Source organism: Psammomys obesus, unplaced genomic scaffold, assembly GCF_907164565.1.
Source record: "Psammomys obesus unplaced genomic scaffold, mPsaObe1.curated_primary_1811, whole genome shotgun sequence".
Taxonomy (NCBI): Eukaryota; Metazoa; Chordata; class Mammalia; order Rodentia; family Muridae; genus Psammomys; species Psammomys obesus.
This window is the reverse complement of record NW_026596131.1, coordinates 15386331-15402091: the sequence shown is the minus strand read 5'-3', so window position 1 is coordinate 15402091 and position 15761 is coordinate 15386331. Positions and strand designations below refer to the sequence as shown.

Genomic DNA, 15761 nt, shown 5'->3' with positions numbered 1-15761 from the left:
TGTGTGTGTGTGTGTGTGTGTGTGTGTGTGTGTGTGTGTGTGTGTGTGTATGTATTTATATATTCTTTCTATGTAGCTCTGGCTGGCCTGGAACAAGCTCTGTAGACCAGGCTGGCCTTGAACTCACAAAGATCCACCTGCCGCTGGGACTAAATCTGTGCAACATCACTGCACAGCTGGCAAGAGGGCCGAAAGCTTTCAGGCTGCTGTACTGTGGTGACACACAGCTTTAGTCCCAGCACTCAGGAGGCAGTGGCAGGTGGATCTTTGTGAGTTCAAAGCCAGCCTGGTCTACAGAGTGAGTTCTAAGACATCCAGGGCTACACAGAGAAACCCTATCTCAAAAACCCAAAAAATAAATAAATAAAAATAAAAAAAAAAAAAGCAAAAAGCTTGAGGTCTACAACATATTGGAGGGTAATCTTTGCATAATTTTTTTAAATTTTTTTTTAGCTTATTGCCTCTATCTCCCAAGTGCTGGAATTACAGAAATCATGACCACCCTAGCTTTATTTTAGTCCGTTCTCCAAAACGTAGAACTACTAGACCTCAGACTGGCCCCTTTCTAAGTTCAGACCTGCTGAGGGGCTCTCGGAGAAAGGTATTTAACTCTAGGCTCTGCCTAACAGCAGCTGCTGAGGACACTGACAGCTCACTGTGGCTCCTGCTGAAAGCCGAGGTAAGCAAGGAGGCATTGCTGTAGCGGGGAAGCGGCTTGGAGACTTTGGGGACTTGACTCTGACTCAGACAGAAACCCCAGACTCAAGAACCTCTGCTCTAAATGGCTAGGAGCTTCCTGTGCTACACCTCCTAGACCTTGTCTGGGGAGGCCGCTCTCTGAGGGAGAAAGGCCTGTTCTGCTGGTCCTCCTGCACCTTCAGCGGCAGGCTCTCAGAGGATCCCTCTGAGCTGGGAGTGCAGACAGAACTTTTCCACAACAGAAAAGACAATGAGATCTAAAGGGGCGTGGGCTGTCACCTGGCTACAGGGCAGAACATTTAGTCTCCCTGCTTTAGGTAAACAAGATAGAAGACGTGGCCCTGGGCTCCGGGTGACCAGGAGTTAGAACTGGGCCTGGGAGAAGCAGAGGCTTGGCATCAGCAGCTGTCTCTCCAAGCCTCTTCAGGGGTCTGGTGCACTCAAGCTCAGAGAGCAGGCCCTGAGCACTGGAGTTCTCTCTCGGTACGTCCCGCAGCCAGTGGGCCTCGGCTTTACACCTACAGGGTGTGAGATGCTGGCTTGACGGCTGGAGAGCACCCAGCTGGTGTAAGGCCCACACTGCCTCAGCTCCACAGCCTCCCATGATCACCCAGGAACTCATCAGTACTGTGGGTTGTCTCCAGGCCCCCAAATTCATGCCCTAGCTCGCAATACTTTTGAGCATGACTTTTTTGGAACTAGGATCCGGTCACACTGAAGTGGGTGTGCCCTGAGTCTGTGTAAGAACACTCGTGGACAGGAGGGATAGGCAAAGTGACAGCACATGACTAATTCCAGCGCTTTTTCAAGGAGGCTGAAGGAGGAGAATTATGACTTCCTGACTGGCCAACCTAGAAAATAACTACCTTTCCTGAGGAAAAAAATGAGAATTTTAGTGGGGTAGCTGGGTGTGGTGATACACAGTTGGGAACCCAGCGCCTGGGAAGTGTTGGCAGGAGGCTCAGGAGTTTGCTGAGTTACAAAGGAGTTCTATGCCAGCGACTCTATCTGAAAAGGGAGGCGCAGGGAGTGGGATTTGGACACAGGAATAGACAGAAGCCATAGAGATGAGTGAGATGAATGTGGAGACTGGGCAATGCTTTGAGACGCCACGAACACAGGGACCGAGCTGGCTGCAGATGCTGGGACCCTGGAGTGAAAGGCTGGCTGAGAACCTCGCGGACAGCCCACCGGGGCTCCGGCGCCACATCTGCAGCCACAGAGCAAATTCTTGCTTACTCCGGTCTGTGTTGCCCTCTCTTCTCAGTCCTAGCAGGCTCAACCCTTAGCTTCTGGGCGTGCAGAGAAGCCGTAGAGGCGGGGCTGGTCAGAGTGCCATAACCAAGTCTCTGGGCTCCCGTGGCCCATGCTCTGTTCTTGCATTCCATCTGCCAGGGAGGCTCATGCCCCCAAGCCAAGCACCACCTGAGACTTGGCTGAAACTGTCGTAAAAGCATAATAGCCGGCAGAGAGTCTGCAGGAAGCTAACCTATGGGGTTCTTCCCTTTTTCCTGTAGCAGACACTACTCCTCCTCTCTCAGGAGCAGACTGGCCACATCTTCAACACATGTCTATAGGAAGCTGTCTAGAACCGAGGAGCAGTGTGGCTGTGTGTGTGTGCCTCTGTGTGTGTGCCTGTGTGTGTGTGTGTGTGTGTGTGCGCGCGTGCGTACGCACAAGCGCTCAGGGTGGGTCCCCTGGTGCTGACCTGTAGGGCTGAGATCCTAGTCTGGGCAGCAGCAGTTCCTAGCAGTATGAGTCACCTGAAGGCAGTTCCGTCAACCCTCTCTAGAAGCCACGAGGGTTGCAACATTTTGGAAAAGGTACAGGCCTGTGACCTCCTAAATGACAACGGATCAGTGCTCTTCAGATGGGGACGGGGCTCAGCTTCCGGCAGGAAGACAGGGGAGCCCTCATCCTTCAGGCTCGGACCCTCTTGCTGCCCTCGAGCCCACATGCCCTCACAGTCGCCCTCCTGTCTGCCACAAGGCACCTTCTAGGTCCAGCTGCAGACAGTGAAGGACCTGACCCCTTTGGCCGGAGAGAGCGACAGGTGTGCTGAAAGATGAACCACTAAACATGATCCTGTTGCTCGGGGACCGGGAGCAGCTCGGTTTCAGGCCCTCGCGTCTGCAAGCATGACTACGAGGCTTTATATAGCCCTGCAAGCCCTATATAAGCTGGAACTCAGGCTCGCTCAAGCAGGGGCGCTCACACAGATCCTCTGGCCGGCAGACTTCTCACTCACACCTACTGAGGTGGGGTCCCCACAGAGACAGCCAGCTCAGCCCCAGGATGCCGAGCAGAACCGTGCGCTATGCCCGATACAGCCCCCAGCAGCGGCGGCGGAGGCTGCTGGCTGACCGCAGCGTGCGGTTCCCTAATGACGTTCTCTTCCTGGACCACATCCGCCAAGGCGACCTGGAGCAGGTGGGGCGCTTTATCCGGGCTCGGAAAGTGTCCTTGGAAACGATCCATCCCTCAGGTGAGCAAGCACTGATGAACTGGTCTTCTGTTTACAAGGAGGCAGGGGAAGCCCGTTCAGGGGGTTGCAGCTTTCACGCTGTCTTTCCACCCTGCCCAGGCCTGGCTGCTCTGCACGAAGCTGTGCTGTCCGGGAACCTGGACTGTGTGAAGCTGTTAGTCAAGTATGGCGCCGATATTCACCAGCGGGATGAGACCGGCTGGACACCACTGCATGTCGCCTGCAGTGACGGGTACGCTGACATAGCCAGGTGAGCCTATGGAATGCGGTTCGGAGGCTCCAGCCTAGTTCCTCCAGGCGGGCCCCCAGAACAGGGCTCTGTGGGATGCTGGAGGCTTCTATCCGATTGCAACATTAGAGCAAGCTGGAAAATCTGGCCACAGCTTCCAAGGGGTCAGGTTTCTTCCTCCTCACTCAGCCTGGAAAAAAACAACAGGTGACCCCAACATTCTAGCCCTCTGGTCCCCGAGATGGCTGAGCAGGCTTTAACCAAGCTTCTCTCGCCCTCCAGGTACCTCATCTCTTTGGGGGCAGACAGAGACGCAGCCAATGATGACGGCGACCTGCCTTCTGACCTTATCGACCCGGACTTCAAGGACTTGGTGGAACTCTTCAAAGGAACCAGCATGGACTGAGCCAGCCCTGCACGCTGGGGCTTGCGCCTCCTGGAGAAGTGGCATGCACCTTCCCCCGGGGCCAGGGAGTCGGCCAGGCCAGTTAGGACTTGTCTGGGGGTAGGGCGCCCTCACACCTCTACCCATTTCTCTGGCCTGGCTTCTCCGGTTTTTCTGTGTGTTTGTTGGTTTGTTTGTTTTTTATGGTGATACTTTTTACTTTTTCAATAAACATGCTTTCCAAACTGTGATGGTGAGTGATTAGCGGGGCCCAGCGCCAAGCCATCAACCCTTCGCCACGCACGCCGGGGCCTGAGGCAGCGCGGGGTTAGTCCCCCGGACCCGCCGGCCGGTGGCCTCTTACGAGCAAGCCTCCCCAGCCCACAGACACGCGCGCTTCCGGGACGACCTCGCGCGCCTCCGGCCTCGCGTCTGCCGTCCGCCGGGGATCACGTGGCCCGCGCCGTTTGCGCCTGCGCGATGCGTCACTTCCGGCCGGCCCACTGTCAGCGGCGGCGGCGGCGGCGAGGAGGGCGAGGTGAGGAAGGCGCGGCGCGGGAGGCGCGGCGGGGCGGGGCGCGGCGGGCTCCGTGGGACCTCGGCCGCCCCGCCCCGCCCCGCCCCGGTGTCGCCGGGTCGCCCGGCCCGTGCGCGGTGACAGCAGGCCGGTGTCGCCGCGGGGCGCGGACGTGGCGGCAGCCTGGGGGAGTCTTTCTTGCCGGGCCGCCCGCCCGGACGCGACGCCCGCGGTCCCCCGGGGCGGCCCCGGAGGCGCGTCCTGCCTCCGGGCCGCGCAGGCCGGTGTCCTTGCTGGTTCCTCGCCCTGCCCACGTCCCCGTGGTCCTGGTGCAGTGGCTCTGCGCAGGGCCAGGGCCTGGCGCTGCTCGTCCGCAAGCCGGCCGGAAGCATCGTACCCCTGTTGACAAAGCAGTCCCGGCCCTAGGGGTCGTCCCTCTGGACGCCCCGCTTCAAACAGGGCAGGCTCAGGCAGAGGCCCCAGTGGGTTGGGACCAGCTAGTGGACTTCTGGGGGGTGTCCGGGGCATTTAGAGAGATGGTGGCAGGAGGGCGGCAGGAGCTAGGTCCTGCAGAAGGAGGGGCCTGGGTGTGGGTCCAGTTAGGAGATACGGTGGTTTGCTGGTCCAGGAAAAGAAGAGGATGCACATTCCTAGGTCTGATGGCCTGCCCTGGTCATCTGGAAGCAGTCATCAGAGCACTGTGGTCCCTGCTTGACTGGTCAGTCATTCACTAAAAGCCTCACAGTTTGTAAGGCATGAAAGGAGGGATCAGAAAATTGGAAACAGGGAGTGGTGGCACACACCTGTACTCCCAGCTCTTTGTCAGGTGGAGTCAGGAGGACCAGAAATTTAAGACCAGCCAGGGCTACGTGAGACCTTTTTTCTAAAGGGGTGGGGAGAGGTGGGGAAGGAAGGAAAATTTTGCACAGTCGAAGCTCCAGGAGAACAGATGGCCAGCCATGGTTGGTTTTGGAGGGAGAGCACATTACCTGACATCGTGCCCAGGTGTGTTGGATGTATTTAGAAGAGCAGAATTGGTTCTGGATCTCCTGCACCCCGTACTGTCTCCCCACCTCGCCCTTCCAGGGAGGCTCTGAAGGCCTCAGTTCCCTTAGAAGCGGATGGTTCTACACAGAGTAAGCCCATTCAGTAAGAACTCTCCCAGGAATGGAAGACGGAGCAGACCCACAGGATGCCCCTGGGAAGCAGCATTTCAGAGCGGCTAGGGGCAGTGAGCAGCTAGCACTCCAGCCAGCTGCTGGAGCAGAAGACCCTGGGTTGTGTGGAGGCTGGGAGCCCCTCTTAGGGACTGCCTCATCCTCTGACATGGGACTGTGAGATGCCTTCTTTCTGGCCAGCTGCGACAGGAGCATGAATGGCGTATGAAGTTCCCAGCACAGGGGTTGCCCCATCGCCCTCCCTTGGCAAGGGTCTGCTGTGGCCTGCATGGTTCTCCGCCTCATTTAAGCATGAGCTGAGTCCCGAGTTTCCTGCCTCATCCTCGGTGGTCTGTAGGCCCCTCTGGTTACCAGTCTTTACTGGGATAAGCAGCGTGGCTTTGTGATGTCCATCATGGTGTTGGCTGGAGAGGTGCAGGTTCCGCATTTGAGGTAGGGCTTCCCCTGGAAGTGTTCATTGGAGCAGGAGGACCTGGTAACTGTCCCTGGTGGCCACTTCCCTTTCAGTGAGGAACCAAAGCCCTTGTCTAGAGGCCACAGAGGGGTGGAGGAACTCTGGCCAGGAGGACTGGGCAGGTGCTTCTGTTAGATTTTTAAAAGGCAGCTGTGGAGAGGCTGATGGTAGAAAGAAGGATTTGATCTGTTTAGGCAGGATTGTGTTTACTCACAGAGGGCTTTGTCACCCGTGTGTGCAGATGGCCAGAATGCCAGCAGAGGTAGATGGGATGTGGCCCCATATCTTAGAGGGGCAGAAATGATGTCCATAGTCCTCAAAGGAGGCTGGGACGTGAAGTCTTTCATCAGGAAACAGTTGAGTTTACTACTGGCTACTCTGGGCCGGGGGAGGTGGTGACGCATGAAACACTCCTGTGGAGCCTGGTGGCGTAGCTTCTCACCTAGCTGCCGGGAGGCCGATGCCAGAGGGTTGCAAGTCCAAGACCTGCCTCATCAAGCTCAGAGCAGCCTGGGTAGCAGACTTGAGGTAGAATATTTGCCTAGCGTGTAGGAGGCCGTAGATTTGAGGGGAAATCCTGCTAGGCTTTGATGTTAGGGGCTACTGAGACACCTGGTTTCCCAGGTACAGAGGAAAGAGATTGTGGAGTTGTGCCGGGCGTGGCAGTGCATGTCAGCACTGAGGAGACCTAAAGACAGGAGGATCAGGAGTTCATGGCTGGCCTGGGCGTCCTCTCTTTAAACACAAACAACAGAAAGACCCAAAAAGCACTGTGGAGTTGATGTAACGTATTACAGATGGCCAGCGAATGGAGGACACACTTGTAACTGAGAAAAAAGCAGGGCAAGGAAGTATTGGGAGCTTGAGGTGGCCTTGCCTGACCTCTGTTCCTGCTCTCGTCCTGGTGGGAGCTCCAAATGATAAAGGCCTGGGCACTGATGAATTCTTTTGACGTACGGCTCTCTCCCTGGCTACTCACTGGAAATGGTGTCCCCTTCTGTGGTAGCCTTTGTTAGACACTACCCCCCTTTTTTACCTGGGCTGTTGAGCAGTAGTCTGCAGGTGCCTGTCTGCAATCTGGCAGGGTTTTTTTTTTTTGTGTGTGTGTGTGTGTGTGTGTGTGTGTGTGTGTGTGTTGTTTTTTACACCCTTGGCACTTGTGCAGACTGCCTTTTTTGTTAGCCCATTGTTGCTGCTTTGGTCCTAGACCCCAACACACTCAGCCATTTTAGGGACCCTGTTCATCTGGTATCATGCTTCATTCCTTGCCAGTAAACACGCTCAGGTTTCTCTCTGCCTCACCAAACAAACCCTGCTGCCAGCTGGGCTGGTGCCAGCAGGAGCACCCAGGCAGAGGGCATGGTATTGTATGTGCAAGCCAGGAGGCCATTAGAGGATGTGCCTACGAGAGTCTGAGCTGCATGGGTAGGAGAGGTACCAGAGAACCATGGCCTAGGGAGCAGGTACCACCAAGCAGAAAAGGGTGTCTGCAAGGGCAGAAGGCAGCCTGGGCCCTGGAAGCTAAGGTAGGCGTTGGCCCCTGAGCACTGCCCTGGCCTGGCCTGTAACCAGAGCGTCCCATCTTGTGTCACTGCCATCATCACACCTCAGAGGCCTTCCTTGTGCTCTGATGTCCTGCGCTGGCAGCTTTGGGAACAATGGAGAGGGAGTAAGGGCTGGAAGCCAGGTTTGGGGAGGGGTGCAGGGCTCTAGAGCTCTCATGGGAGTTGGCCTGATACCATTGAGGTGTTCACCTGTCTGAACAGTTAATCTGATAGGTCCCTGAGCAGAGTAGAGCCTTTGAGAAAGCTTGAGGTGGCGTGCTTGGGGCTTTTGGTCTCCTTGTCGGCAGCATCTGGGTTGCCCCATCTGGACCAAGGCCAGGCTTAGGGCCAACCCTGTATGACCGGTTCCTTGTCTCAGCCAGTGTGTTCTCAGCTGGTTAGTTATGACATCCAGACTCTGGATATCCTGCCCACTCAAGGCAGGAAAAGACCCCTGGCCTATAAGCAGATCGCAGGGTTCTGGTCACTGGGTTAGGCCTGGCTGCTTCCTCCTTTCTCCTGATCTAGTTTGTTCTTGATTACCCAGTGTTCTTAGGGGATCGGGAAGCTGGGTTGTTTATCAGATGTCGCTGAGTTTCAGGATAGATGGTTTTCTCACCATGCAGTTCCCATGGGCAGTTAGGAGGCTGAGTCTTAGGCCTTGCAGAAGCATGCACGGAGCCCTCTGGGGCAGAGCTGGGTCCATCTGCAAGTTGAAGACAGGAGTGGGTGAGAGGCTGGGGCTGAACACGTGGCTCAGTGGCTAAGTTAAGCATTGCATGGCCTGTTTGTCCCCTTAGTGTCCTCTGACTGACACTGATGCCCCCAGAGCCTGTTCAGGATTACTTAGAGCCAACTGGCCGCTCAAGTCTAGAGTCCAGTCTGACGGTCTCCCGTGGACTCAGGACCACATAGTTTGTTCCTTGTTCTGCTGGAAGGGCGACCTCTCCAGTGCCTTGGGCTTTCTGTTCCTAGGCCGCAGGATCCAGCAGCTGAGCACCAGGACTGGACATCCCAGCAATGACCAGGTGGGTCTCAGGTGTGGGGGAGCTGGCACCCCAACTCTCCAATTAATCCCTCCTCACACTCAGGCTTTCCCCAGTTCTCCCGTCTCCAGAGTTGTCTACAACGGCAAGAGGAACAGCAGCCCCCGCTCTCCCCCCAACAGCAGTGAGATCTTCACACCGGCACATGAGGAGAATGTGCGCTTCATCTACGAAGGTCGGCATGCTTGGCGTCGGTGCTCTGTACTGCCTGCCGGGGACGCCCCAGCCCCTCCACTCTTTCTGGGAGGAGGCCCCACCCCAGGAGCCATAATCTCTGGAACCAGCAAGACTAGTGACAGAGGGACATTGTGATGACAACCCAAGAAGAGGGCATGGGGATGGGTAGGGCCTCAGGAGAGGCCGTACCTTAGAGCCGGTCTTGAGGCCTGGAGACGTCCTGGGAAGAGGAAGTAGCTGTGAACACTGTTTCACTAAGGCAGGCAGACGTTAGAATTGGAACACAAGTGCTGGGTGTAGGTGATGAAAGAGTAGGAAATGGGTGGCCCCTGAGGCACACGCCTGGTTCTCCGAAGCCTGGGGAAGCCATTGCACAGAAGGGACTGACCCTGTGCAGGGCCAGGAGGAGCTAATGCAGGAGGAAAGACAGGTCGGGGCTCTGCAAGACATCCTCAGCTAGTCAGGCAGATCTCAGTGAGTTCAAGGTCAGCCTGGTCTACAAAGCAAGTGCTGTAACAGCCAGGGCTACACAGAGAAACCCTGTCTTGAAAAACAAACAAAAAAACGAAAAACTGTTAGCTGCCAGCGGGAGACTGGCAAGGCAGGGCCGGGTGCTGCTGAGGGAAGGGACGGTCTGCTTGCCCAGTGTCGGGACCAGGTGCTCTGTTGGCTCAAGTTCTGCTGAGCACTGAACCCATTGTCTTGCTGCAGCCTGGCAGGGTGTTGAGCGAGACCTGCGCAGCCAGCTGTCCGGTGGTGAGCGGGGCCTAGTGGAGGAGTACGTGGAGAAGGTTCCCAACCCTAGCCTCAAGAGTGAGTAGGGCAGGCCTGGGGAGCTGGTGGGAAGGCCCCTGCTTCCTGCCTGGGCTGTTCTTCCCAGGGCCCCTGGGTTTGGGAGCCCCCAGCAGTGGGGATGGGTTGGAGTCCTGCTCCCAGCACCAAGCAGACTGCCCCTGACAGCCTTCAAGCCCATCGACCTGAGCGATCTGAAGCGCCGGAACACGCAGGATGCCAAGAAGTCCTAGAGCGCCTGGCACCCCCCTGGCCTCCAGAGATCAGGGCGCACTGATGTTGGTTTCCTTTGTTCTCGTGGCTCTGCTCCTGGGAGGGGGAGGAGAGTGTGCTCCAGCGGCTGTGATCCCCAGAGCCAGCAGGATTGATGGCCAAGGCCCTCCCTTTCCTCTCCAGGGTCTCAAGTTGCCCCTGTCTCTGGGGGAGCAGGGGTCTGGCCATGTCTGCCCCTGTCCTTTTCCCCTGGTCAGCTGCATCTTGGGTAGCACCTGGCCTTGCCTATCCAGCCCTCTCTACGGTTACCTGCCATGCCTCACCCCTCTCTTTCCTGGCCACCTAAGGTCGGGAGGGAGAAAAGGGGACCTCTGTTTCTTTGGCCGTTGGACTTGAAATGACCAGAAAGTAGGACATGTGCAGTTCCACCTGCATCCAGTGTGGTTCCCCGTGGAGACTCACTGGTCTTCTGGCCTGGACATTTGGGGAGCTCCCCCTTCCTGTCCCCACGTCCCTAGTGTCCATCCTGACCCTTCCTTGCCTCAGTTTCAGAGTAATCCACTCTGAGCCCGGGACAGTGCTGGCTCTATGAAGGCAAGCAGGCCTGCTCTCCTGGCACCCAGAGCCCTGTGGCCACAGCAGTGCCCTTGGACAGGGCACTAAGGCTGACCCTGAAGGATTGGTGCTGCCAGGCCTGTCCTGGCTTTCTGGGGTGTGCTGGGAGGATCACCAAGGCCCTCTTTCTTGCGCCCTTTTAAATCCAAGTGTCTGTGCAGCTTTGGAGACGGAGGGTGTGTGAATAAAGGTGGGTGGCGCTGGAAGTTGCTTCCTAGCAGTCTGTCAGGCCCCGAGTCCCTCACAGCCAGCTGCGCAGGGCTGGAGACCCTGCCCTATGAGCCCTGCAGGTCTGTGAGCCCCTGAGCCCAGAGCAGTTTGGTGACTAATAAAGCCAGATCCTCTTGATAGACAACTGCATTCCTCCTGTGGAGCTTGGAAGCCGTTAGAACTCTTAGCCACCTTGTACTCCTTGCTGGAGCAGTCTGTGGACTCTGAGGAGTGTTGGCTCTGTGACTGTCCAGGGCTGCTGGGTCCAGGAGAGACCTGGCTGCATTTGACCTTCAGTCATGGAAACAGCCCTGGAATGCTCCTGCTTCTGAGAAGATGCCAAGATGGAATTTATTTCAGGAACATGCTTTCCCAGAAGAGTATTCCGGGGCTCAAGTGGCCCCCACAGGCATCTCCTGGGTATGGGCAAGTCTCCCCAGGGAGGTGCAGGCAAGACAAGGCAGTGAGAAAAAGCTCCTCTAGGTGCCAAGCCCCCCCCCCACCCCACCCCCGTTACTTGGCATTATTAGTTCCCCTGGGGCCTGTTAGGCTATTTGAAGAAGCTCAGTGTCCTAGGCTGCTGGTTACCTAATCAGCTTCCCATTGTCAGGGCTGGAACGGGGGAACGGGTGTGACAGCTCAGGGGATTCCAGGACAAGGTGTCCACTAGAGGACCCAAGTGAGGTCCATCCCTGAGGACATTCTGCCTCCTGGTGTTGATTTCATCCCAGCTGTGTGAGAACACACCCAGGGGCCAAGGGGCTTCCTGGCCTTTCTGGAGGAGTAACGCGCTTAGGCTGTGGGGGCTGGTGCCACACACGACCTTCAGCACCGTCATCACGTCCCAGCCTCTTACAGTGGCTGGTGTTTGTCCCCTGTGCAGTTCCAGAGTGCCTGCTGCCACTGGCAATCTCTCGGGTGTTCACTTGACAAAGTTAGCCCCAGACAGTGAGCTCAGGGCCCTACAGCACTTGGGCGCCCCTGCTGTGTATCAGGCCTGTCCAGTATCTTCCTTAGGTAGGTTTGGTTTGGTTTTGTTTTTTGAGACAAGGTTTCTTGGTATAGCCCTGGGTGTCCTGGACTTCACTCTGTAGACCAGCTGGCCTCGAACTCACAGCTCTGCCTGCTGAGTGCTGGGATTAAAGGTGTATGCCACTACCACCCTGCTAATTTAATTTATTTATTAAGGATTTTGTTTGTTTTGAAACAGTCTCACTATGTAGCTCCGGCTATCCTGGAACTCAATATTTCAACAAGGCTGGCTTTATTTTTATTTTTTTATGTGGCTGTGTGTGAGGGTGTCTGTAGAAGCCAGAGGAGGGTGTTGAATTTCCCGACCTGGTGTTACAGTCAGTTGTAATGTGGGTACTAGGATACGAAGCCCGGTCCTCCGCAGTGGTGTCCAGTGACCTTAACAAAAGCCATCTCCAGCCCCAACAGTGCTCTGCTCAGTTGGTCTTGTTTGCTTGAAACAGGCTCACAAGGCAGCCTCACCTTTGCTGTGTACCTGAGGGTGACCCTGAATTTCTAACCCTCTTCCGAACAACTTTAGGGGTTGTAAATTTAGGGGTTGTAGGCATATGCCACCACACCCAGTTTATACAGGGCTGAGGATCACTCTAGGTGGGCATGAGACCAGTGGGCGACATCCTGAGCCTGCATGGGCAGTTTTCTTTTCCTTACAGTCTTAGGTACATCAGGATTGGATGATCAGGCCAGGTGGGGTGGTGCACACCTGTAGTCCCAGCACTAAGGGAGGCAAAGACGGGCAGATCTCTGTGAGTTCGGGGCCAGCCTGGTCTACAAAGTGAGTGCAGGACAGCCAAAGCTACACAGAAATGCTGTCTCAAAAAACAGATTGAGTGGTCATGTTATTACGTGTTTGTATTCAGAAGGGAACCATATGGGAAATTGATTTCTCTATTTTTTGCCCTCGAAATCACTATCTCTTCCTTGTGTGTGTGTGTGTGTGTGTATTTGTGTTTTTTGTGTGCATGGGTGGAAGCGAGAACCCTTGAATGCTGTCTGCCTCCTTTGAAACAGGTGTTTCCTTGACTAGAAGCACGTGTCGGTTAGAGCTGGCTGGCTGGCTGGCTGGGTGGCTGGCTGGCAAGCCCCAGATCTTCCTGCTTCCCACACAGGGATCACGCTTGCACACCATGCCAGCATGCGACCTGCTCTTCTTGTGGTACTGGGGATTAAACAGCGTCACACATGGTAGCAAGCATTCTCTACCACTCTGTATGCTCTGCCCTTTCAGGTTTTGTTGGTGGTGTTTGCTTGAGACCTGGCTGGCCTAGAACTCGCAGACCAGCCTAGCCTCAAAGTCCCAGAGATCCACCTGTCTCCACCTCCCAAACGCTGGGGCTAAAGGTGTGTGCCGTGACTGCATTAGGCTCCTTCAGAGGTTTTGTTTTGTTTTTTGAAATAAAGTCTCCTATAGCCCAGTCTGGTCTTGAACTGGGTCTATAGCTCCATGCCTTGAATTCTTATCCTGCATTCCCCTCCCAACTACTGGAATTACCACATCTGGTTGTGTTTGCCTGGCTTCCTGTATACTAATCCCAAGGCCTGAACTTTCTACCCAGTCATCTGAATCTCCAGTCTGTGTTCATTCCAGTCCGTTCACTCTCTGGAGCCTTCTTGCTGGCATGAGGTCCCCTCTAGTCCACAGCCCAGCTCTCCTAACTTCCATCTTATGTCCGTGTCTTTTGTTGTTTCCTCAGTTGCCCACCTCCATTTTGGTAGTTTGAATGCCCACACCCGATTCCAGGGGGCCATATGCCAGTCATCTTACTCCTGACAACACTCAACTCCGTCACATCAGTCTCGAACATGGACCATTTACATCCTGTCCCACCCAGGATCCCCTTTCCCCTCCTGGCAGTCACACTCCGCACTCACACCTAGCTGGACCACACCAGCAAGGAGGCTGACCGGCAGGACGGAGGAGGGGAGAGAACCCTGGGGAAGATGCCGCAGGGCGCTGCGCTCGCTCCCAGCGCTGTGGAGCTGGCTGGCCATGGCTCAGTCATTGGCTGAGTGGACCTGTCCAGCTCCGCCGCCTCCCCTGCCTGCACCAGCCTGCTCAGTTCCCTTGGGGACAGGGGTGAAGGAGGACAAGGGCAGAGGGACTCAGGATGGGGAGGGCGTCAGGAGGCCCCAAGTGAGCTGCAACCCCCAAGGCAGTCGCCAACCCTGAGCTCAGCTGGTGTGAAGGAGAGTGTACATACTCTGTGCTGGCCGGGGTGGCTCTGTGCCACAGCAGGCATCTAGACATCTGGGGCTCAGAGTTGAGGCAGGATCTGGGCCTGGAGCCTGGAGGTCTGGGATGAGCTGCCCCAGGCTGCAGCTTCAGGAACCTCAGGTCTCCAGCACAGGACGGGTTAGGGGAGTGTGGACAGCAGGTGCAGCAAGTTCACTGACTTCCGGCCCTTCATTACCCACCAGCCCTAGCAACTCACCTGTCCAGCTGGGCCAGAGGCTCAGTGGTCCTCCCCACCATCCCGCCGTCCCTGCCTTCCCTCCCTGCAGCTCTCAGGCGTTTGGAGGTGGTGGGGTAAGAGCCCCTTCAGGCCCCAGTGCCTGGCCTGGCAGGTGAGTCATTCTGTTTACCTTTCCTGAGAGGCCTGCTGTTCCTTCATTTGCTTCAGTTAGCCTGGCTGTGACTGAGCAGCTGGCCCACATGGCCTGATGCTGGCTGTGTGCACCCTTCCCCCAGGGTTGCCTCCCCGCCCCCACTCTGTCTTCACACTCCACTAGGTACCATAGACCCGGCCAATGGGACCACCCTAGAGGCTGAAGGCAGTCCTTCCTGTGCTCTGGTCTGTGAGGCTGTGTCAAGTATCAAACATACTTCCTCAGGGGCAGCTTAGGCTGGGTAATCCTGGGGAGGTGGGCTCCTGCCCCAAGGACCACTGTGGGGCAGCTCCTGTCCTGGATTGCGTTAGCCCTCTCTACCTGGTCAAGGCAGTGCCCATCCACAGCTGTTCCTACCTGAGCTGGCCCCGCCCTCCCAGGCTCCTCCTCTGGGTGTGTCACATTCAAGCAGCTACTAACTGAGCTCTTTACTGAAGGTCATGTATCTGTGCACATGTCAACACACATGGGAACACCCACAGTTCATAGCGTGGCTTCTCCATTGCATCTGACCCCCACCCCATCAATGTGGCCTGTACCAGGGTCAGGACAGGTCAGGGGAGTGTGGACAGTACAAGCTGCTGTCTCGCTGCTTTGTCTCTGCAGCCTTGGGCAGGCATCTGGTTCTGGGTTATCCTGTGTCAGCCAGCCCTGGGAGACTGCTGGCCAAGGAGGTCCCCACAGAGGGCTCACGGCCAGTATCATTGCTGCCGCCTGCACTCACAAGCTGAAGTCTCTCACAGGGGTCACTGCGACTGGGCCCTGCTGGAGCCATGTGGCTTCCATGGCTGCTGGCCAGCCATTCCTCCTGAAGGGCTTTGCCTGTTTGCCATTGCCTCCAGCGCCGCAGAAGTTCTGCCTGCACCTAGAGGGTCCAGGGGTAGGGCCGCTCTGCCATCCCACCTCACCAGGGTCCTGCCTGGGCCATTCTGGGGTGCCCAGCCTCCATCAGAGGAGACCCAAAGCAGACGGGTTCCACCCTGGGTACAGCAGGGCCACTGTCACCAGGGGAGGCGGGGACCACCTCACACACCGCACCCCCCGGGGACCTGAATCCAACACACGCAACCATAATAATGGCCACAGAAGGTATGACCACACCAGGGCAGCCTCGGGCCAGCTGATCCCAGCCCAGCCTTACCTACCTCCTTGTTGAGGAAACAGTAGAGAACAGCTACCAGCAGACCCTGGAGAAAGAGGGTGGTCAGGGGCAGCACTCCAGGCCCCGGGGTGGGGTATGACGGGGACTCACCTGGAAGGAACTGAGGAAGAGGTCAAAGAAGAGCTTGGTGGAGCGCAGCGTGCCCTGGGCGTGCTCATCAGTCACAAAGGCAAAGACCACCTCGTGCACACCCAGCAGGGGGATGAGGGTCAGCGTGGACCGGGCGAGCCTGCAGGGCCAGCGTGTGAGCTCCCTCACCTGCCGGGGCTTCTGGGCTCTCCCCACAAAGACACCGGCCCCCAGCCCCGCCCTCACCACCCTGGCCCTGGCCCCCAGCCCCGACCCTCGCCACCCTGGCCCTGGCCCTGACCCTGGCCCTGGCCCTGGCCCTGGCCCTCGCCACCCTGGCCCTGGCC

General features: G+C 56.8%; 3 protein-coding genes and 1 long non-coding RNA gene across 11 annotated transcripts in view; 2 read left to right on the top strand and 2 right to left on the bottom strand.

Annotated features, from left to right (window-relative positions):
• Positions 1–2891: 2891 nt before the first annotated feature.
• Positions 2892–3841, top strand: Ppp1r27 (protein phosphatase 1 regulatory subunit 27). Its single transcript, XM_055592653.1, has 3 exons — positions 2892–3184; positions 3284–3434; positions 3696–3841. The coding sequence occupies exons 1-3, from the start codon at positions 2995–2997 to the stop codon at positions 3817–3819; spliced, it is 465 nt and encodes a 154-aa protein (XP_055448628.1). The 5' UTR covers positions 2892–2994; the 3' UTR covers positions 3820–3841.
• Positions 3842–4271: 430 nt separating this feature from the next.
• Positions 4272–11621, top strand: Mcrip1 (MAPK regulated corepressor interacting protein 1). Of its 3 annotated transcripts, none has more exons than XM_055592654.1 (5): positions 4272–4336; positions 8467–8519; positions 8594–8712; positions 9426–9527; positions 9675–11621. In XM_055592654.1, exons 2-5 carry the CDS (start codon positions 8512–8514, stop codon positions 9737–9739), a joined length of 294 nt encoding a protein of 97 aa, XP_055448629.1. In that variant the 5' UTR covers positions 4272–4336; positions 8467–8511; the 3' UTR covers positions 9740–11621. The 3 variants fall into 3 exon arrangements, with proteins under 3 accessions (XP_055448629.1, XP_055448631.1, XP_055448630.1); XM_055592656.1 differs by lacking the exon at positions 4272–4336 and adding an exon at positions 4868–5033; XM_055592655.1 differs by lacking the exon at positions 4272–4336 and adding an exon at positions 5219–5925.
• On the bottom strand, positions 6137–9419 carry LOC129665790 (uncharacterized). The gene is made up of 3 exons (XR_008718420.1): positions 8904–9419; positions 8111–8197; positions 6137–6635 (listed from the first exon to the last, which is right to left on the bottom strand). It is a non-coding gene; the product is annotated as an uncharacterized LOC129665790 (long non-coding RNA).
• Positions 11622–14596: 2975 nt separating the features above from the next.
• Positions 14597–15761, bottom strand: part of Gcgr (glucagon receptor) — an 8275-nt gene continuing 7110 nt past the window's right edge. For all 6 annotated transcript variants that reach the window (XM_055592646.1, XM_055592647.1, XM_055592648.1 and 3 more), the window contains 3 exons: positions 15436–15574; positions 15329–15370; positions 14597–15048 (listed from right to left, as the gene is read on the bottom strand). In XM_055592646.1, coding sequence (XP_055448621.1) covers positions 14815–15048; positions 15329–15370; positions 15436–15574 — 415 coding nt within the window. In that variant the 3' untranslated portion in view covers positions 14597–14814. The remainder of the gene's footprint in view (positions 15049–15328; positions 15371–15435; positions 15575–15761) is intronic.

What these genes read in the sequence shown, in the direction of transcription:
- Ppp1r27 (XM_055592653.1), top strand. Translation starts at nt 2,995, where the DNA reads ATGCCGAGCAGAACCGTGCGCTATGCCCGATACAGCCCCCAGCAGCGG. An exon ending in GGAAACGATCCATCCCTCAG is followed by an intron (nt 3,185 to 3,283) that starts GTGAGCAAGCAC and finishes CACCCTGCCCAG; the next exon opens with GCCTGGCTGCTCTGCACGAA. An exon ending in GGGTACGCTGACATAGCCAG is followed by an intron (nt 3,435 to 3,695) that starts GTGAGCCTATGG and finishes CTCGCCCTCCAG; the next exon opens with GTACCTCATCTCTTTGGGGG.
- Mcrip1 (XM_055592654.1), top strand. An exon ending in TGTGCGCTTCATCTACGAAG is followed by an intron (nt 8,713 to 9,425) that starts GTCGGCATGCTT and finishes GTCTTGCTGCAG; the next exon opens with CCTGGCAGGGTGTTGAGCGA. An exon ending in TCCCAACCCTAGCCTCAAGA is followed by an intron (nt 9,528 to 9,674) that starts GTGAGTAGGGCA and finishes TGCCCCTGACAG; the next exon opens with CCTTCAAGCCCATCGACCTG.